Here is an 18,314-nt window from a genome sequence, read left to right as displayed (position 1 = left end):
CCCCACCCGTATCCCACAGGCGTGGCATCGCCGGGTGGTTCCGGGGGGTCCCGTCCTCTCCGGTCCCATCGCGATGCTGCGGCCCTTTCCCCCCCTGAAAGCCACGGGCAGAGCTGGGAATCCCCTCCCCGGCCCCACGGAGGGCAGCAAAGGGGTCTCCGACCCGCCCTCCCCCAGTCCGGGGCTGCTCCCAGCACCCACCCAACCCGGCCCTGTTGGCTGCGGGAGGGGGGAATGTGAGGACTTTCTGAACTCGCAGTGATTTCCTGCTTAGAAAAGAAGAGAAAAGTGTGAATTTCAGGCTGTGCATTTAGGGCTGGGGTTTGCTGGGCGTTTGGGTTCCCATGGCGCTGCATCCTGGAGCATCTTTGCCCTTGTCCTTGTCCCAGAGCATCCTTGTCCTGCATCCAGGAGCACCCATGGGGACGAGCCAACCAATCCAACTCTCCCACACTGAGCAGGGAGCAGAGAGCAGCGTTCCAAGACAACTCCTGCAGCCCTCAGTGAGTTTTGGAGCCACGATTGTTCCACAAAGCCATAAACCTCTGATGGGGAAATGCGTTCATCTATCAGGAACGACATTTGGGGCTCTCCAAAGGCACAGAGGTGGGCTGGGACCCAACACTGGGGGCTGCTGATACGGCCCCACAGTCACCCCAAGGGGGATTCGGGGAGCACTGGAACACAGAGATCTCTGCAGCACCGCTGGAGAAAGTCCTTAGCATTCAGCATCCCTGTCGGGAGGGATCCCAGAAAGGTCTGGAGGCATTTCAGGGGCCTCACAGAGGGCTTGGGAGCACTTGAGACCACGCAGGGCCCTTCAGAGGAAGGCTTGGAGTGCTTTCGAGCTGCTGCAGGATATTTCTTTCGGTGCGTTTTCAGCTACTTCAAGGAGTTTCAGAAGAGTTTGGAGGAGCTTGAGAGCTGCTTGGAGCGCTGCTGGCTTTTGGGGCCACACGGGGGGAGGTTCCTGGGGCAGCCCAGGTGCTCAGTGGAGCTGTAGGGTTGGAATCACTCGGGGCGTTTTGGGGCTCCCCAAAGTGCCGAGCTGATTTTAAAGGACTTTTTTTAGAAGAGAAAATAATCCTGGCACCCTTCAGAGCTGTTGGGGCCCTTTAGGGATGCTCAGGGAGGTTCTGGAGCAGCAGCTGGCAGCAGGATGGAGCGGTTTGCAGCAACGCAGAGGGGATTTTGGAGCCCTTTGGGGCAGCTTACGGAAGCTCAGAGGAGGCACAAAGATGTGCACAGCTCAGCAAGAGGGTTTTAGGGCATTTCCTTGCCCAAGAGTGGGATTTCTGTCAGTAGAGTGGTTGGAGGAGCTCACACAGCACCCAGCAGGCTGCAGGCAAAGGGAAGCTCCACGTCCTCACTTACATCCCCATAGGACAGCAGGACATGGGGACAAGAACAGCACTGGCTCTGGAAGTCCCTATGCCCATCCCCAGTGCCTTCTGCTCCCCCCCATCCCACCCCAAAGACCTCACAAAGTCACAGCAAGGAAGAGCCGAGGACAGGAATGGTAACAGCATTTAATGGGACAAGAATCAATACATCATTTAAGACAATACTGCTTTCACCCTTTTGGGACTTCCTTCACATACCGGTGGGGAGAGAGGAAGGTTTTCAGGAAGGACAGGTCGGTGTGGTTTTGTTTTTGTTTTTTGTTTTTTTTTTCATAGGGGCTTTAAAGCATGGTGAATGTGCAAGTCAGTGCTTTGTTTGCTTAAAACCTTTTCCTGGTGCTTATTTACAGTTACAGTACCTCTTTGTGAGCGACAGGAAAAAAAGACGATTGTAGGAACTGGGGATCGGTGACCCCAAGTCGAGAAAGGCAGATCTCCAATATTTATATATTTATACATATATATATATATATATGCTTTTGTGTTATACACAGATACATTTCTCTCTTCTTTTAAAGTATTAAAAAAATGATCAACCTTCGTTCTATAAAAATACCTACTCTACAAGATAGAAAAATTTCCCTCTCCATGTATACACTGATTTACACCCAAAGCTTCTCTGGAAATGTACACGACGTGGCTCCATCCCCAGGCTGGGTGCAGGGCTGTGTCAGATGGCCGTGGTGTGGGGACACGGCGGTGGCTCCGGGCTCAGCTGCAGGGACAGCCCTGGCTGACCCACGACACAGCGATGCGCTCGGAAGAATTTTGGGGGTTGCTGCTTCTCCCCTGTTTTTGGGCTGCAGTGGTGTTTCCAAAGCTTGGCTAGCAGGAGAAATAGCTGCTCCGTGGGCCTGGTGCAGCGAGGGAACCAGATTCTGGGGCAGTGGGATGAGTGGCTGCTCCCATGGATGCTCCTCGCTGCGGTCACCACGAGCTGCCCGCTGTGAGCGTGGTCTGTTTCCCTGTCAGCTGGCACTGTGTTCACAGAGACCTCCTGCCCCTGGCAGCGCAGGGATGGGCGATGCTGTGTGCTAGGAGCCCAGAGCAGCCACCCCATCCCTACCTCCAGCACAGGGTGAGGAGCGGGTTCTCCCTCCGGGATCACAGCCATCACCAGCAGAGCCCCGTTCCGTGCTGGGATGCTGGGGCAGCACACAGAGCTCAGCCCTCACACCACCACCTCTGCCCCAATCCCTGCAAGCAGGATGGAGGGGACGGCTCTGCCACGAGCTGTGCAGACCCCGCAGCAACATCCCACCCTGGAGCCATGGGAGCAGAGGGCAGCGAGCCACAGACAGCAAAATAAATAAGGAGGTGGGTGACACTGCACTCACACCCTGTCCCAAGGATGGCTGCTCCCCTCTCCGTGCCACCAGCAAGTGAGAAGCCAGCGTGCTCCGTGCACGCGACCCGTTCCCAAGCAAAAGCAGCAGGGCAAGGATTAACTGCGCCAGCTGGATGAAGACATTTGCATTAAGTTAATTAAAAAATAATCATCATAATTCTACAAGTCCAGGATGTGTTTCCCTCTTTCCCAGATCTGCCCCAGTGAGTAAGTGTGTCACGGACACTTTGGCAAAGCAGACACCCAGGCTGGGTAGGGCAGCTGGGGGGGGAAACGTTCCTGCTCCATCCCGACCCCTGCAGTTCAGAGGAAGCCCTCCTCACACCCGTGCGGGGCCGTCCCAAATCCTTCCCACGGTTGCCCGTTGCCTCCGCTCCTCCTCCAGGTTCCCTTTCGCCCCTCGAAGCCAGGAGGGTTGCAAAATAACGGAGTCAGACAACAGAGCCTCACTGCTGGCTCTCCGCCCCGCTGCTGCGCCGGCTGATTCCCCACCGATCCGACGCCACGTTTCCTTGTGCCTTCATCAAGAGCAAAGACGTTGCGAGTCCCTTCTTCCTCCTCTCAGAGCACCAAATCCACAGCCGTGGCAGAGTGCGCAGCGCGCGGCTCTCGGCCGCCCTTACTTCACCTCCAGGATGGAGGGGTTGGTCTCCATGATGGCCACGATGATCCTGTCGATGTAGTCCTGCAGGCGGAAGTTGATCTCCTCTTGCTTTTGAATTGCTTCCATGAGCTGCGAGGGAGAGAAGGGAGAAGTGGTTGCTGCTGTCTGGGCTGGGAGGAGGACATCGTTCCACGACTCCACGGGGAGGAGATGCCCTCAGCCAGCAGCTCTGCTCAGCCCTACCCTTGGACTTGAGGTCTCCAGGGCAGCTGTCCCAGCTGCTGGGCTTTTAATGCAGCTGCAGACAGACAGGCAGACAGACACACACACACACACTTTTGTGTTTGCTGATCCAGCCCAGGAAGAGAAAGCAAAGCAGAATTCCCATGAATTAGGGCAAGTCATAGAATCATAGAATGGCCTGGGTCGCAAAGGAGCACAGTGCTGATCCAGTTCCAACCCCCTGCTGTGTGCAGGTCGCCAACCAGCAGCCCAGGCTGCCCAGAGCCACATCCAGCCTGGCCTTGAATGCCTGCAGGGATGGGGCATCCACAGCCTCCTTGGGCAACCTGTTCCAGTGCCTCACCACCCTCTGCATGAAAAACTTCCTCCTAATATCCAACCTATACCTCCCCTGTCCCAGTTCCAAATGCTCTTTAAATCATTGCATTCTGTTTCATGAGAGCTCTCAGGTGGGGTTTGGGAGAGAGCAGTACTGCAGCCATGGCCACATGGGCTCCTGTTTGCTGGATGGGAAGGGGAAGCCCCAGCACCCCAGGGAGACGCGGTCAGAGAGAAGCAGCCCCCTGTGCACGCACCTCATCTCTGGAGACTGAGCTGATCTCTGCCGCCAGGGATTCAGAGAAGGAGGCTGAGAAGAGGTTCTTGGCTCCCTGGATGCTCAGGTTGATGATCTGCCCGTTCAGCTCGTCATTCTGCTCCTTCAGGCTCCTGTTATCCTGTTCACAACAACCACATGTCAGGTACTGCGTGGTGCCCCCGAGCAGATCCATCCAACCCCACTGCACAGCTGGAAAGGCAGGGGCTTTGCAGGGCACTGGGAACAGCACACGTTCTCCTGACTCTGACTGGAGAGCCTGGAGAGCCTCTGGAAATGTGGGACAGGTCTAGACATACACGGGTCCTGCATACACATGATGCCCTTCAGAGGAAGAATCTGAGCTCTCCTGTCCCTGCACAGGGGAGCAAGAAGCAGCAGGATGCTGCATGCATGGTCAGCTCCTGGGAGGGTCAACCCCACCAACCAAGGAGCCAGGCAAAAGAGGAAACAGCATCCCTTATTGCAGAATGTTTCCTCCCCCTTCCCAGCCTCACCTACCTGCTTAAGCTGCTTGATCTCCTGCTCCAGCTCCGTCTCTCGTGTCCTGCTGTTGTACTCCTGCAGCCCCATGCTGCTGCTCCGGCCTCGCCGTTGCTCACATTCCAGTTTGAAGAGCTGCAAGTGCTCGAGCTGCTTCCTGAGGTCCTCAATGAGCTGCAGCAAAAGGAAGAGGACAGCTGAGTGCTGGCGCTGGTTGCAGCCCGTGGGACACACGGGTGGCCTCCTGGCTGGGAGCAGCTCCCTCCTGCTGCAATGGGACGCGCTGTGAATCCCCACATTATGCCAAAACAACAGCAATTTCTACTCTCAGACCCCAAACTCCATTCCTGCCATGATGGCAGGCACTGCTTGAGCCTCCAGATGGAATTACCTGGAAGAGGTGGCGGGGGTCCCATGTTTTTGCCCCCAGACATGAAGACAGCTGAGAGCTCTCCCCCAACCTGCTCTCTCTTCCCCTTTGCAAGCACTTGCTGGTTCCACGTGCTGCTGCCACAGCTCCTTTGATGCGAGAAAGCAACTGGCAAGGGTGGCACAGCCCAAATGGGTTTCCAGGTGCAGGCAGATGTGCTTGGTTGAATTTTAACACAGGCAAAACTGACAGATGTTATACAGCTAAGCTGCTGTACTACCTTTCTCCACCCAGGCATGACCAAAAGCTCTTAAAATTGGCTTTGGAGATGCTGTTGAAACTAGAGATGCAAAGCTGCCTTGTTTTGGCAAGGCAGGGCTACAGTGAGCAGGCAAACTCCTCACCTCCTGTGTCGATTCCTTTTCCTTCTGAAACTGGTGCCTCTCATGGCTCAGCTTGTCCCCCATCTTCCTCTTGTTCTCCTGCTCCTCTGTGAGCTGCACAGTGAGGTCCTCAATCTCGTCCAGCAGCTTCTGCTTCTCCTGCAAGCACACACAGTGCAGGGGTCACAGGGCTCACTGCCACCCAGCCTGGAGGTGCTGGGTGAATTCTGTCACCTGCTGGTGCCAACAGCCCCACGCCGGGCATTTCCCTGTTTTCCTATGACCAACTCACTCCATCCCCAGGCTCCTGGCTTGGCTCTGCCTGCAAGGAAGCCTTTGGCTTTCCGAAAGCCCCAAATGCAACCAGGACACAGTAGTTCTCTCCATCCAGTGCTCACAAGGCCTCAGGGCATGAAGACAGTGCTGCCTTGGCCACAGCAGGCAGTGCTCTGTGAGCTCAGAATGGGTGCAATGCCAGAGGTCCTCCAGCCGAGCAGAGGTTTGGTTTCACATCAGTTTTAATCTTACATCCGCCACAAGCTCCAACAGAGCCACAATGCAACCTCCGTGCCAGAAGTGAGAGCTGCAAGCTCATCCTCTCCATGGCCAATGCTCCCATCCGGCCCTGCCAGGCTGCAGCCTCCCGACCCCGGCACAGGGAGAGGGTCTGTGAGATAACACAGCATTCTGAAGACTCAAGACGTGGATCTCAGTGACAGCTGTGTGCCTGGGCACGAAGCAGACCTAAACCCTTCCTGCTGCGGACTTGCCTCCAGCAGAGGGCACGAGGTCCCTTCCTGCAGCCAGGCCACCCGCCGCTCCAGCTGCTCGCTGCCAGCTCAGGCTCATTGCATTTTTAACACCAGGTTTGCAGCCAGGCTGCCTGCAAAGCACTGCCCCGAGGTCGGGCTGTGGTGTCAGCACTGCTGAGCCCACCCAGAGCTGAGCTGTGGGGAGGGCAGAGGCTCTGGCACACACACATACACACGTTCTCACCTCCTCAAGCCTCTCGATGTTGGCTCTTAAACAAGGGACACAAGACCTCAGCTCGCTGTTCTCATCATCCAGCTGCTGCAGCCTGCAACAATAAGGAGACGTGTCAGAAAGTGCAGCAGACTGGGCTGAAGCATCACCAGCATATCAAACCAGGACCTGCTGGAGGAAAGCCAGCAGTGATTTATCCAAACCCCGAGACTTGTACTATCCCCATTCCCAAGGGAAAAAAGGGAAACCTGCACAACTTGGGCAGGTCCTTTCTCCAGGCCCATGCCCTCCACAACAAGTTCAGATGTTATTTTTTTCAACTGAATGCTCATTTGTGCTCATGGGCAAACCTCAGCATCAGGCAGCAGGAAGCAAATGCTGCGCGGGCAGTCAGAGAGCTTCACCTCTGAGTTCTCCAGGTAAAGCAACAGCTATCTGCTGTGCTAACTGTCCTACCACACACACGATTGAAAAATCAACCAACCAACCAAATGAAGTGCATTTGGTCTTCGTTTACTGCAAGGGCTGGAGAGCAACATGCATTCTGGAAAGGTGGTAAAAATATCCCCCTGAATAACAAACCTGTCCAATAAATGAGGTAACATCCCATGCTACTCTTTCCTTGGGAAGGCAAGAGCTCCCTGGCCAGGCCAGCACCTGTCTGACAGCTCTTCCTTCTCGAGATGGGGTCTAACTGTGCCTCAGTACCCCCTCTGTGCCTCTGAGCAGCCTGCAGTCACGGCACACTCCTGCCAACCCTCCTTCGTCGTGGGCTGAGCCCTCGCCTTCCCTCCCAGCCTGCATCTGCTCAACAGCCATGGCAGCTTTTGGGAGCAGGATCAGACACCTGCCTGCTTCCAAGAGCTGAGTCACATCTGAGCATCAAACGGACTTCCACGGATCTTTCATGCAAACAAGTGCTAACAACCACCACCTGCACTCACACGCTGCAGGGCAGAGCTGTGGATGGGGAACAGGAGCTAAACTGAAACCGTATCGGGGAAATCCAAACAGTCTGAGGCCATGCTGGTGGAGGGGCCTGATTTCGGGATGAAGGGAAGGAAGGAGAAGCAGCCAAACCTCAGGGCCTGTAATGATTTGTGGTAATCCTGCCCACGTGCCCTGGCCCCACCTGGCCTGCAGGTTCTCGATCTCGATGCTCTTCTCCCTCTCCATTTTGCTCAGCATCTCCCTCTGCTTCTTGATCTCCTCCAGGAGTGTTTGGTCAGCCCTCAGCTCCTGCTCCTTCAGCTGTTCCTCGAGAGCATTCGCTCTGTGGGGAGGAGAGAGGTGTAAGAGAGCTTCACTTCTTCCATCAGATGCAGCAAGAAAGCAAGACAGCCCACAAAATCCCCAAATAAAATAAGCTGTGTGGTATCCCTGCCCATTTTTCTACCTCTCCACCATGCCCTACCTCTCCAAACCCCTTTTAAGGAGGAGACCAGTGAGAGGGGAAGAGGGTGAAAGCACAGCAATCACTTTATGGCACACCTGTGGGTCTCGGTGCTGGCACTGCCTGGACGGTGCCACCTCAATCAGAGCCCTGCTCTGGGGAAGCTGCTCAGGGTGTGCTTTGCTGGGAGGCTGTGGGCTGTCCCTTATGCAGCCACTTTGCTCAGACAGGCTTTCGCCAGATAAAGCCATTCTTCAACCAGCAGCGTGTACAAGGCTTGATTAAAAGCTGGCTGACACTTCTGGGCCAAGCTGCTAAAGTGAAAACATTCCCCTCTGCTGCAGAGTTTATCAGGGCTTAGAGAAACCTTTGTTTGAATCGCTCGGTTCCATGACACAGCTGTTACTTAACAGCCTTACAGCCCTATAGATAAATCCTGGAGGGTTTATCTGCGGGTGTAAATATGCTGCTGGAAGAGAGGAGCCTGCCAGCTCGGGGAGGGCAGCTGTCAGTCGCCGTGGGATCCACAGGGTTGTGCTGCAGCGGGGGCTGAAATCAGTGAGGCTGTGATGGGGCAGAGCAGGCACAGACCCTGCTGCACAGCCATCTGAGCAAAGCCCCTCACCCTGAACAGCTTTCCAGGAAACACCAACCTGCAGCCCCCCCCCCAATCCAACCCCTGGGGCTGCACAGAGAGGTGGGCACACGAAGAAAGACCCACAGAGCTCCGTATTTACATGCAACCGAGCAGAATATTTGCACAGAGCGAATCCTGGGGATTTGCCCACGACCCTGGAAAAGCACCCTATGATCCCAAGGAGAGCCAGGCCAGCTCCTTTACCTGTGCACGAGTTGCAGGTTCTCCTGCTTGAGGCGGCTGTGCTGCTCACCGTTGGCAGCTGTGTCCTTCTCCAGCTCCGTCACCCGCTTCTCCAGAAAGACCACCTGGGTGGGGGAGAGGCACAGCTCAGCACAGACCCCCAGCAAACAGGCAGTGCATCACTCCCAACCCCCCCCCTCAAAGCAGGAGCCACCCAAAAGGGGACAGCTGCCACCGCAGCCAGGCTTTTGCTCAGGTTCTACACCGATTTCCCATGTGTCCCAAGTAGAAACATGGGGCCAAACGCCTCCCTGCTTCCTTTCTTCATAACAAGATGCTACAGCAATGCCCAGAGCAAAGGACCCCGGCTGAGTCTCAACCACACCCATGCACAAACAAAGCAGCCAGCAGCACGTCAACAGAGCCTGAACCACCATGCTGCTGTGCTGGGGAAGCAGGCAAATGACACTGCAAACAGCCACATGCATGTTTCCCTTTCCCACGCTGCTCCTGACGGCAGAACTAAAAAAGCCATTTTGAAAGAGTTTCATCACTGCAGCGAACACTTACGCAAGGCAGAGTTCACTCATCTTTCACTTTCCATCTTTCCCCTTGCTATTCTTAACCAGAGGTGCTCCAGCAACAGCCTTCTGGTCCTCCTTGCCCTACCACCCCATGAGGACCAGCACAAAGCAACCAGAGGAAGATGCTGTCACCAGGGCCAGGCCTCTTTGCACGGGGACAGAGGGCTCTCAGGTTATGTCTCCTTCATTCAGTGCAGGATTAGAGGCAATGCAGCAAGAGGAGCTTCAGCCCAGCCATCCCAAAGCCCTGCGTGCCACTGATGAGTGCCACTGTGGCACAGGCAGCCCTGCTCCTACCTTGTCTGTGATGTCCTCTTCTGTGCACTCCAACGTGTCCCTGTAGGACTCCTCCATTGCTCCTCCAGACAGTGTGCTGGTCTGGTGCAGCTGTCTGTAACACAGCAAAGCCATCCCCACCCACAGCAGGGCGACCATCAGGGCCATCATAGCCAGACAGGGCGACTTCAGCTGACAACACCCACACCATACGGTCCCTTTCCCTCCTTCCCAGCTGCCACCTCCTTCCTTGGTGCTGGCAGAGCACTGCTCCTCATCAAGCAGTCTCTTACCAGAGCCCCAGCGGCAGAGTGCAGACGTGGACACATGCTGCAGGGACTTCACACTGCCATCATCTGCTCTCGCTCTTTGGAATAGGAGATAAGAGCCCCTGCTCCCCACTTTCTCCCTTTAAGAACATGTGTCATCTACCAAAGGACAGAGTACTCTGCTCTTGCCACCGATAAAGTTAACTACTGGGGGCGATGGATGGGAAGAGGAACAGAACCCTGAGCTTGTTGGGAAACACCCATCTCAGCTGTGGCACAGCAGAGAGCAAGCTAATCATTAGCCAGGCCTTACGACATCGCTGGCCACAGCTCTGCATCCATCTGAGGACGCTGCCCAGCTCTGATTGGTGCTAATTGTGCCACCGCCGTAATTAGCTCCATTGCTGCACGGCACGAGCGGCACTACTGGTTGTCATTGTCACAGCACAGCCCTGCAGACCCAGGACGCTGCCTGGAGCAAAGCACTGCTGTTCTCAGTGCAATGTGGGGTCAGAGCCTGCAGCGTGGTACCCGCAGGGCTCACACCACTGGAGCAGCACACGCAGGGTCTGCCAGCAGCAGGGTCAGCTCAGGTTAAGTGACACGTGCCCATGGTTTGGGCAGTCCCCTTCCCTCCCCAAAAAGGGCAGTGGGTGTTTCCCAGCTCTACCACCCCCAAGCTGTGGATCTCTGCTGCCTCTCTGTGACCCAAGCAGCCCCACTGTGCAGCAGGCAGGCTGACCGGGCTTTGAAACCAGCACTGCTTCAAGCAGGAGGAGAGCAAGAGGTCTCTTCAAACCTAAATTATCCAATGATTATGTCATCTAGGCTCTGAAACTCACCCTGCTACACAATATGCTCATGCAAATATTCATGAAGCGTGGCTGGCATTTACTGAAGAGACCACAGCTGAGTACCAGGCTTGTTTTGCCTCCTCGCCCTGAGTACATATTTAGATTCTGAAGTCTTGGACACATTTGTCATTTAAATCATGCCAAGCACAACAGGGCCCGAGCAGCAGAGATTTCTTGGCACAAGCAGAACACGGGTAACAAAAGTCAGGGAAAGAGCCCTGACCAAAATAAAACCCACTTCCCAAAAGCAAACATTACGTTATAATTACAGGACCTGCAACAAAAAGTGCTCTTCTGGCTGATCTGAAGGAGCTGGCTCTTCTCTGTGGTTAACATGCAGGGCTGTCCCCTGGGGAGGAGGCACCTCTGCCCCCGTGGGCTTAACTCCAGTCCTGCCCTCTGCTCTGCCAGGCAGGGGACAGAAGGTGATCCTGATACGGGAAGCATGGGACGGCCTGCTCCCTTCTGCCTTCTTTCCTGCCCGTGTTTTTAACAAAGGTCTCCAAAGTGAGATGAGTGGAAGGAGGAAATTCAATATCAAAGCCTCGCTTCCTTTCCAGGAGGACAGACTTGCTGACCACAGGAAAAATTGGGAAGGGCAGGGCGAGATGATGAGGTGCAGGGCAGCTCCTGAGTGCTCGGATTGATGGTGAGGTCTGCGCTTCCAGAGGGAGCGTGGTGACTTCTGGCCCCATCCTAACAAGCTGCCCCTTCCTCTGAGTGCCCAGCCTCCGCTTGGAAGGGGGTGAAGGGAAAGGCAGAGACCTCGGAGGGCAGCGTTTCTCCCAAGCAGGGCAGGGCAGAGAAGAGACAGCTTGTGAATAAAAGCAGGACATGGCAGGGTGGTGCAGCCAGCAGAGGAGAGAGGGGTGCGTGGAGACAGGACAGACCCCAGAGCAGAGTGCTGCCTTTCCTGTGCAAACTGGGATAAAAACACCCGCCAGGCAAGGGCAGCTGGCACACGAGCAAGCCTTAGGACAGTGCCACAGGGCAGAAAAAGCAGAATAACAGAACGGTTACCTGCAGCTGCCCCCAGAGCTCCCCCTGACCTGACCCATCCCAGCTGCACCCGTGAGGCCAAGACCTCAGGGCTGCCCTGAGCAACAGGGAAAAGCCTCCCCTGCTTCTGTCCTGGGAGAAATCGGGCTGGCAGCCACCTCCAGCTGCCGGCACAAGGGAGCAATCTCCAGATCATTGGAAGGGCTAATGGAAAACAGATCAGAATGAGACCCATTTTTCCCCAACGTGTCCAGAAGACGTTGTAAACTCATGCTGACGGCCAGCACGGGCACCCTTCCCACGGCAGCAGTAACCCAAGCACAAGCTTACCTTGCCACCTTCTTGCTGGAGAGTCTTTTATTCGGACTGCAAAAGCAACAAATAACAGGAAAGAGTTAGGAGAGCTGACAGTGGACGGCGAGGGAAACAGGAAACTGCAGGCACTCGGGGCACGTCCTTCACCCCTGCAACATGCACGGCCAGCAGCCCCACGACCCTCACAATTAGCACTGCTGGGATAACAAACCCAATTAAACACGGCCGGTCCCAGCCCTGAAAGCTGATCCCCAAGCAAGGGGCTAAGAATAGCAGTGAGCTCAGTGGGGCTCTGCCAGCACTGCAGAGCTCCAGCACCCCGTGTCCCTCCAGGTCCCTGCCCGGCTGTGCCACGCACCCCACATCTCCATCCATTTGTGAGCTTTGCACTGCTTGCTATTACTCTTGCTGAGCTGTATTTGGCTCTGGATCACCAAAGAACTGCTACCAGGACTGCAGGAGCTGTAGATCATGGATTTTAAGCACCCTATGACACCAAGGACAGGGACAAGCCCTTCTTGCTTGGTTCACCGATGGGTTGTTGGTGCTGTGCATGGTGCTGCGCACAACTCCCCCATCCGTGGTGCACGGAGCACCATGACAGCACAAGCAGCCACATCCCTGCTGCCTCTTCCAGCACCAACTCCTGGCCAGATGTTCCCTCGGCTGCAGCTGCAAGCTGGCAAAAGGAGCAGGGCTCACACGTGCACCCAAACCCATGCTGATGTCCAATTGGTGCCACCAGGACACAATGCTGGTGGCAACTCAGCACTGCGCAGTGATGGCCAACAGCTCAGCTGGGCTGCATTCCCCAGTGCTTAGCTCAGCTCAAAGAACAACAATAAAAGTCAGCTGGGAGCTCAGTTCCGCCTGGAGCTGCAGCAGTGACATGAGTTCTTCGAAGGAGGAATTAAAAATAAGGCAGGGTGATTTCTGTCAAAGACACATAAAAAATACAGCTCCTGGGAAACAAGGATCGATGGCAGGCTGCTGTCAGGGTTACCTGTGTCTGAGTCAGAGGTGCGTCCTCTCAGCCCCATTAGCAAGGAGCAGGAGGAGCTGGCTGGGAAGGGGTCATCCCGTGTGTGCCAGCAGCTGCAGGGTGCCACGTACAGCCCATGCTGGGGGGAGGAGGAATATTTTCCTCTGCATGGGAAGCAGAGCCGGCACCTGCGGCTCTCCCGGGAGAGGATGAGATGTGCAAACTCCACTTCAAGGGCACTAAAACAAAGCACAGCTCTCCAAACTGCCCCATTCACAGCTCTGCCAGCCCCGCTGAGCCGCGTCTCTTATGGCTTTGGGGCACTCATATCACAGCACCAACTCCCTCTGCGACTTCCAGCTCTTCTTGTAGGTCACATTTGCGTGACTTCACATCCACTTAAATCCAGCCCCCCCCTCCTACACCTAATGCTGCACTCCAGCAACAGCAGCAGATCCATGCGGGGCAAATCTCCCCCCCAAGGGAGCCAGACATTTGTGCCACGAAAGCCCAGAGGGCACGAGCTGAACAAAGCTTCTTCAATTCCTTCACAGACACCACAGGACCCCATCACAGAAGTGGCATTTCAGCTGTGAAACCCAGAATGGAGCGGGGCTGCTGGTGCACGCAGGGAAACCCAGCACTCTCCTTACTGACTGCACAACCTCAGCCCCATCACCACCCCCAGGGCTGCCACACGGAGGCTCCCAACAGCAAAGGCAGCCACGAGCCTGAGAAAGAGCAGGGACAGAAGCACTTTTACTGTTAAGAAAGACAGGGCCAAGCTCCCATTTGTCTTCCAGCTCTCCCCCAAGCTATGGCCCAGGAGAGCTGTCCCTGCAGGATGGACAGACCATGAGCACAGCCTCGGGCTTGAAAGAACGCACTGGGTGTGAGCAGAGCCATCATCTCCATCAGCACCGTCATCCCTCCTTCCCCCCCCCCGTGGACTGCAACCACGCCTGAAGAAGGAAATCAAAGCAGCTATCTCCCTCACTTGCCAAATCAGCTGGCTGACCCCAAAAGCTGCATTCACAAGCGTGGAGCTCCTCACAAAGGCCCTGACATTCATCCTACCTGTTCGCTGGCAGTGCTGGGTGCAAGTGAAACAAGTGGGTGCAAGCAGTTTCTACGGCTGTAGAGTGAGTGTCTCCAGGAGATCCCCAGGTCAGTGAGCTGTGCTGGGGGGGCTGCTGCCATGGCAGGATGGGCTGCGACCATCACTCGCAGGTTGGCAGAAACACCACAGCCCATCAGCCTGGGGCTGCAGGTTCCCAGATAAGGACAGCACTGCTCAGAGCGTGGTGGATGCCGTATGGGACGTGCACGAGGCCGAGCAGAGCACGGTGGAAGATTCCCATTGCCTGTTAGCTCCCAGGGCTCAGATTAAAGGCCCATCTGCTGTGATGCTTTTGCAGACTTTTTTTTGCAAGCTCCACCACCCTCACTAAAATCCATCCCTTTTTGCAAGTAGGAATCGAGCCCGACAGCAGCAGAGGAAAGCTTTCCAAGACAAGGAGAGTCTTCTCTTCAAGAGCATCATTCCCAACACTGAAATTGCCACGCACAAAACCAATTACCTATTCATTTCAAGATCATTCAGGCGAGCGGAAAGATCCTCAAGGCGGTTGATTTGTTTGTGGCACTGGCTACAGTAAAACTCAAATGCTTCATCTGCGATAATGCTGTGCAGTTTCGCAGCGAGCGGATTGGTGCTAGAGAAATCACAAGTGTCATTTTAACAGGACAGAACAGAGCAATCTGATTTCGTCTGTGGCTTCCACAAGCTGAGTTATTTGGAAGGGAGGCATCTCCAGGCAGGGGAGGTTTTGGCACAAGATGTAGGATTTGCTGCTTGAGAGCAGGCTGGGTTATTTCCCCGTGTGCAATATTGGTTTGCTCTGGGATTTGCAAACTGAGCTCATGCACAGCACTGAGTCCAAGAGCCAAATCCTTTGGTTGGTTGCCCCGTTTTCCAGTGGGACAATCTAGAAATAAAGCAGCTGTGCTGCTCCACTGTTAGCAGTGCAGAGCAGGGTCAGGTTTTCACGTCTAAGGACTTCTCCCTTTGAAGGTATGCTCATAAAACAGCGGTGGTGAACCAACCGCCGCCTCCTACAGAGTGAAGTGCACAGGCAGCAGCTTCGCCTCATCATCTGGCAAAGACATGTAAAGGTGTACAAACTAATTGCCTTTGGAGCTAATGGGTCTGATCAGCTTTTCGTTTTCAGCTGCTCAAGTTGCTGAGGTGTCCACCGCCCCCTGGCAAAGCAGGGAGCCGTTCTCCCACCTGGCACAGCTTGGGCAAAAGGGAGTTTGGCCACGGGATTCGAAGCAGCATGGGGTCGGTGTCACTTAGGGGCTGTATGCATGCCATTTTCTGCAGGAAAACATGCTTCTGGAAGCCACAGACTCGAATCAAAGAAAGGTTAAGAGCGAAAAAACAAAGCAGTTCAATAAGTAAGACAGGTAAAGGTGTGAGCAAACACGAGCAAGCTTAAAAACAACAGATGTCTGGAAAGGGGCCCCGTGACACAGGTCCACGCTGGAAAGCCCTGACCCAGGAGATGCTGAGGAACCCCAGGAGGGTTTCCATTCAGAACTCAACGGTGCGGCACCCAGCCTCTCCAGGGCCAGGCCTCAGAGCCTGTGCCACCCATACGGTGCTGCTGGTGTCTCATAGAGCAGGTGACCAGACACAGGACATGCTGCCTCGCTCCACTCCTGCAGAAACATGGAAAAACATCCCTACGCTCCAGGGCAGGCTTGATCTCAGGGAAAAAAAACCCTCCATCCACCAGCAGTCCTTTCAGCTGCTCAGGCTTTGCACGGGGTTGAAGCTGGCAGCAGCTTTGTGGTACCCAGGAGGAGCGATGTGCCCCGTTTCGGGATGCTCCCCATTGCTCAGCCACACATGAGCTCTGCTCGGCGCGTCCTCACTTCGCCCACTTCTTAACGAGCATTAATCAAGGCGGGGAAAGCCATTAGACAAGAAGCCCTAAGAGAATCCAGAGGTATTCACTGCGTGAAGATATACCTGGCCCCTGGCTGCGTTGGTTTCCTGCCAGGTGAGTGGGTGAGAGCTCAACCACAGCGCACCTCAGGGCATCCCCACCCAGCACTGGTGGCACATTGCCACCCCTCAGCCCTGCTGCCTCCTTCCTCCATCCCAGGGGAGCAGCGCTGCTCTCAGCAGCACCTACAGCCTGTTGGTGTGTGAGGGGCTTGGGCTTCCCAATGCTGCAACACTCGCTGGGTGTTGCAGAGAGCTTTGCTGTCTGGATGGATGAGCCCAAAGTGGCAACCCGTAACCATGCACGTAAGGACTAAGCAGGAAAATTCAGCAGCCTGCAGTGCTCCCTGCAGGCTCCTGGTTCTTGTGTTAGCCTTCCTGTGGAAGGCTTATGGAGACATTCAAAACTGATCTGGACACCTACCTATGCAACTGATAGTAGGTAACCTGTTTTAGTAGGGGGGTTGGACTCCATGGCTCGAGGTCTCTTCTAACCTCTGCTTTGATCCTGCGTGCAGGAAAATGTGTCAACCTGATTCCCATCTGATGCTCCTGCAACGTGGAGGTGATGCATGGCGACGTGGCCATTTACAAGTGATGCTGAATCTCAGCAGAAAAAAAAAAAAAGGGGGTTCAGTCCGAGCCAGCAGCATCCTGCAGCTCTTTGTAAGGTTGCACTGTGTGTAAACGCATGTGGTAGGCAGGGCTTTGTTCAGAAAAACAGCACATTCTTAAAGACACGCCAGCTAAGGACCTTCCTGCACGCAACAATAATCCCAGGTAAGGGCCAGACCTGAAAGGCATGCGGAAATTCTCTCTTTCAAACAGAACAGCATTCTTTACCTCTGAGGTTCTGCAGGGCTTTGTCTGCAGTCTGCCTTCTCAACACTCCCCAGCTAAAAGCAGTGAGAGCTTTGGGGCTGTGCACCCCCTGAGCCCCCCCTGAACAGCAGAGATGCTGCAGGGGTGGGATCCAAAGGGAGAAGAATGGGAAAGGCCAGGCACTGACAGAGCAGGAGCTGAGCACTGTGCGTGGGGGTAACCCGGAGCTCAGGACTGGTATTAAAGAAAAAGCTGAGCTGATTGCAAAATGACTGGAGTATTTTGTTGCCAGGAGGCTTTTGGAGCAGCAGTTTGGAGGCCCACACTCAGGGAGGAACTCATAACACCAAGGCTGGCTTTTAGCTGAGAGCATTTCCCATCTGTGGCACCAGCAGGGACAGCTGCACCCAGGTGGCTCTGCACAGTGCCAACAGGGGACACGTGAGGTGAGCAAAGTGCCCCTTCCCCAGCAGGGCACACTCACCAGGGGTTAGAGTTTCCCAAAGCAATGGGTAGAGCTTTACAGCAAAACCTCTATTGCAGGTTTAGTTCACATCTTCAAAACTGCTGCTGAAAAAGGAAAGTTAGCCCTGGCCTGCAGCAAAGCGCTGACAGCAGCCCTGCCCCTTCAGCCCCCTGCAGCCAGAACTGCCCCAGCCATATAAAGGCCTTTAGGAACCTGACAGAATGCAGACAAAGAGGAGAAAATAAAAAGCTATGACAGATTTACGCTGCTGTGCAGTCACACACACACCATCCCAAAGGGAAAAAGCATCCTCTTGGACACCAGTGTGTGGCAGGCATCCTGTCACACAGAGATACTCTGGGCTGCAGCTGTGGGTCAGCATTCCAGCTTTTACTTTTTCTCTTGAAAAACAGATATGGATTGGTTTGTACCATCCTACCAGCTACAGCTAAAGCTGTGAGGCTGCCTGCTTTTTCCTACCAGAAAGTTCTGAGAGGAGCCACATCACCAACAGCAGAGGAAATGTGGGGCTGCCCTGGGCTCCAAAGTGCTCCTCCAATGCTGCTGGACATCGGTGCTTCTGGTGGGAGGATGGGAACTGTGCAGGGCAAGGATGGAGGGAGGCAGCTCCTGGCTCTGTGCTGGTTATCTCCTTATATCCAGGATTTGCTCTCGCAGACCAAGTTGTGTGCAAACCCAAACGCAGAGCCCAAGTTGAGAAGTTATGCCAACGACACCCATTACAACGCAGCCAGCGCTGTGCTGAGCATTACCTGGGGGAGAGGAACGAGGAGCTGCTAAAGCTGCTTTCCCCATTACACAAGCTGTCCGAGAACAAATCTGCTTCATTCCCTTCTCCATAATCCTCGAAGTGCTCCTCTCCGCTAATGACCGTAACGATGGAGTGGCTGAGGTCTGAGCCCAGGGGCAGGTCGTGTGGATGAGATCTGTGGGGACAGAGAGATGGGTGTCACGGGGTGACCACATGTAACTGCTCCCAGAGCGCTTTCCTGCCCAGGACTGCAGAGATTTTAAAACCTCTGGAGCAAAATGCAGGGGGGATTAGCAAGAAGCAAGGAGGAAAGCAAGCCACATGTCTAAAAGCACA

General features: G+C 54.9%; 1 protein-coding gene across 1 annotated transcript; it reads right to left on the bottom strand.

Moving 5' to 3' along the window:
- Positions 1 to 1,509: 1,509 nt before the first annotated feature.
- Positions 1,510 to 18,155, bottom strand: RAB11FIP3 (RAB11 family interacting protein 3; the record flags this gene model as incomplete). Its single annotated transcript, XM_010719741.2, has 11 exons — positions 1,510 to 3,484; positions 4,174 to 4,314; positions 4,695 to 4,850; positions 5,451 to 5,588; positions 6,426 to 6,507; positions 7,546 to 7,686; positions 8,648 to 8,751; positions 9,508 to 9,601; positions 11,939 to 11,974; positions 14,486 to 14,620; positions 17,980 to 18,155. Coding segments are annotated over 11 exons (1,317 nt in total), but the record flags the coding sequence as incomplete, so codon positions are not given.
- Between the last annotated feature and the right edge of the window lie 159 nt (positions 18,156 to 18,314).

The sequence above is a fragment of the Meleagris gallopavo genome, chromosome 16 (genome assembly GCF_000146605.3).
Source record: "Meleagris gallopavo isolate NT-WF06-2002-E0010 breed Aviagen turkey brand Nicholas breeding stock chromosome 16, Turkey_5.1, whole genome shotgun sequence".
Taxonomy (NCBI): Eukaryota; Metazoa; Chordata; class Aves; order Galliformes; family Phasianidae; genus Meleagris; species Meleagris gallopavo.
This window is presented reverse-complemented; position numbering and strand designations above follow the sequence as displayed.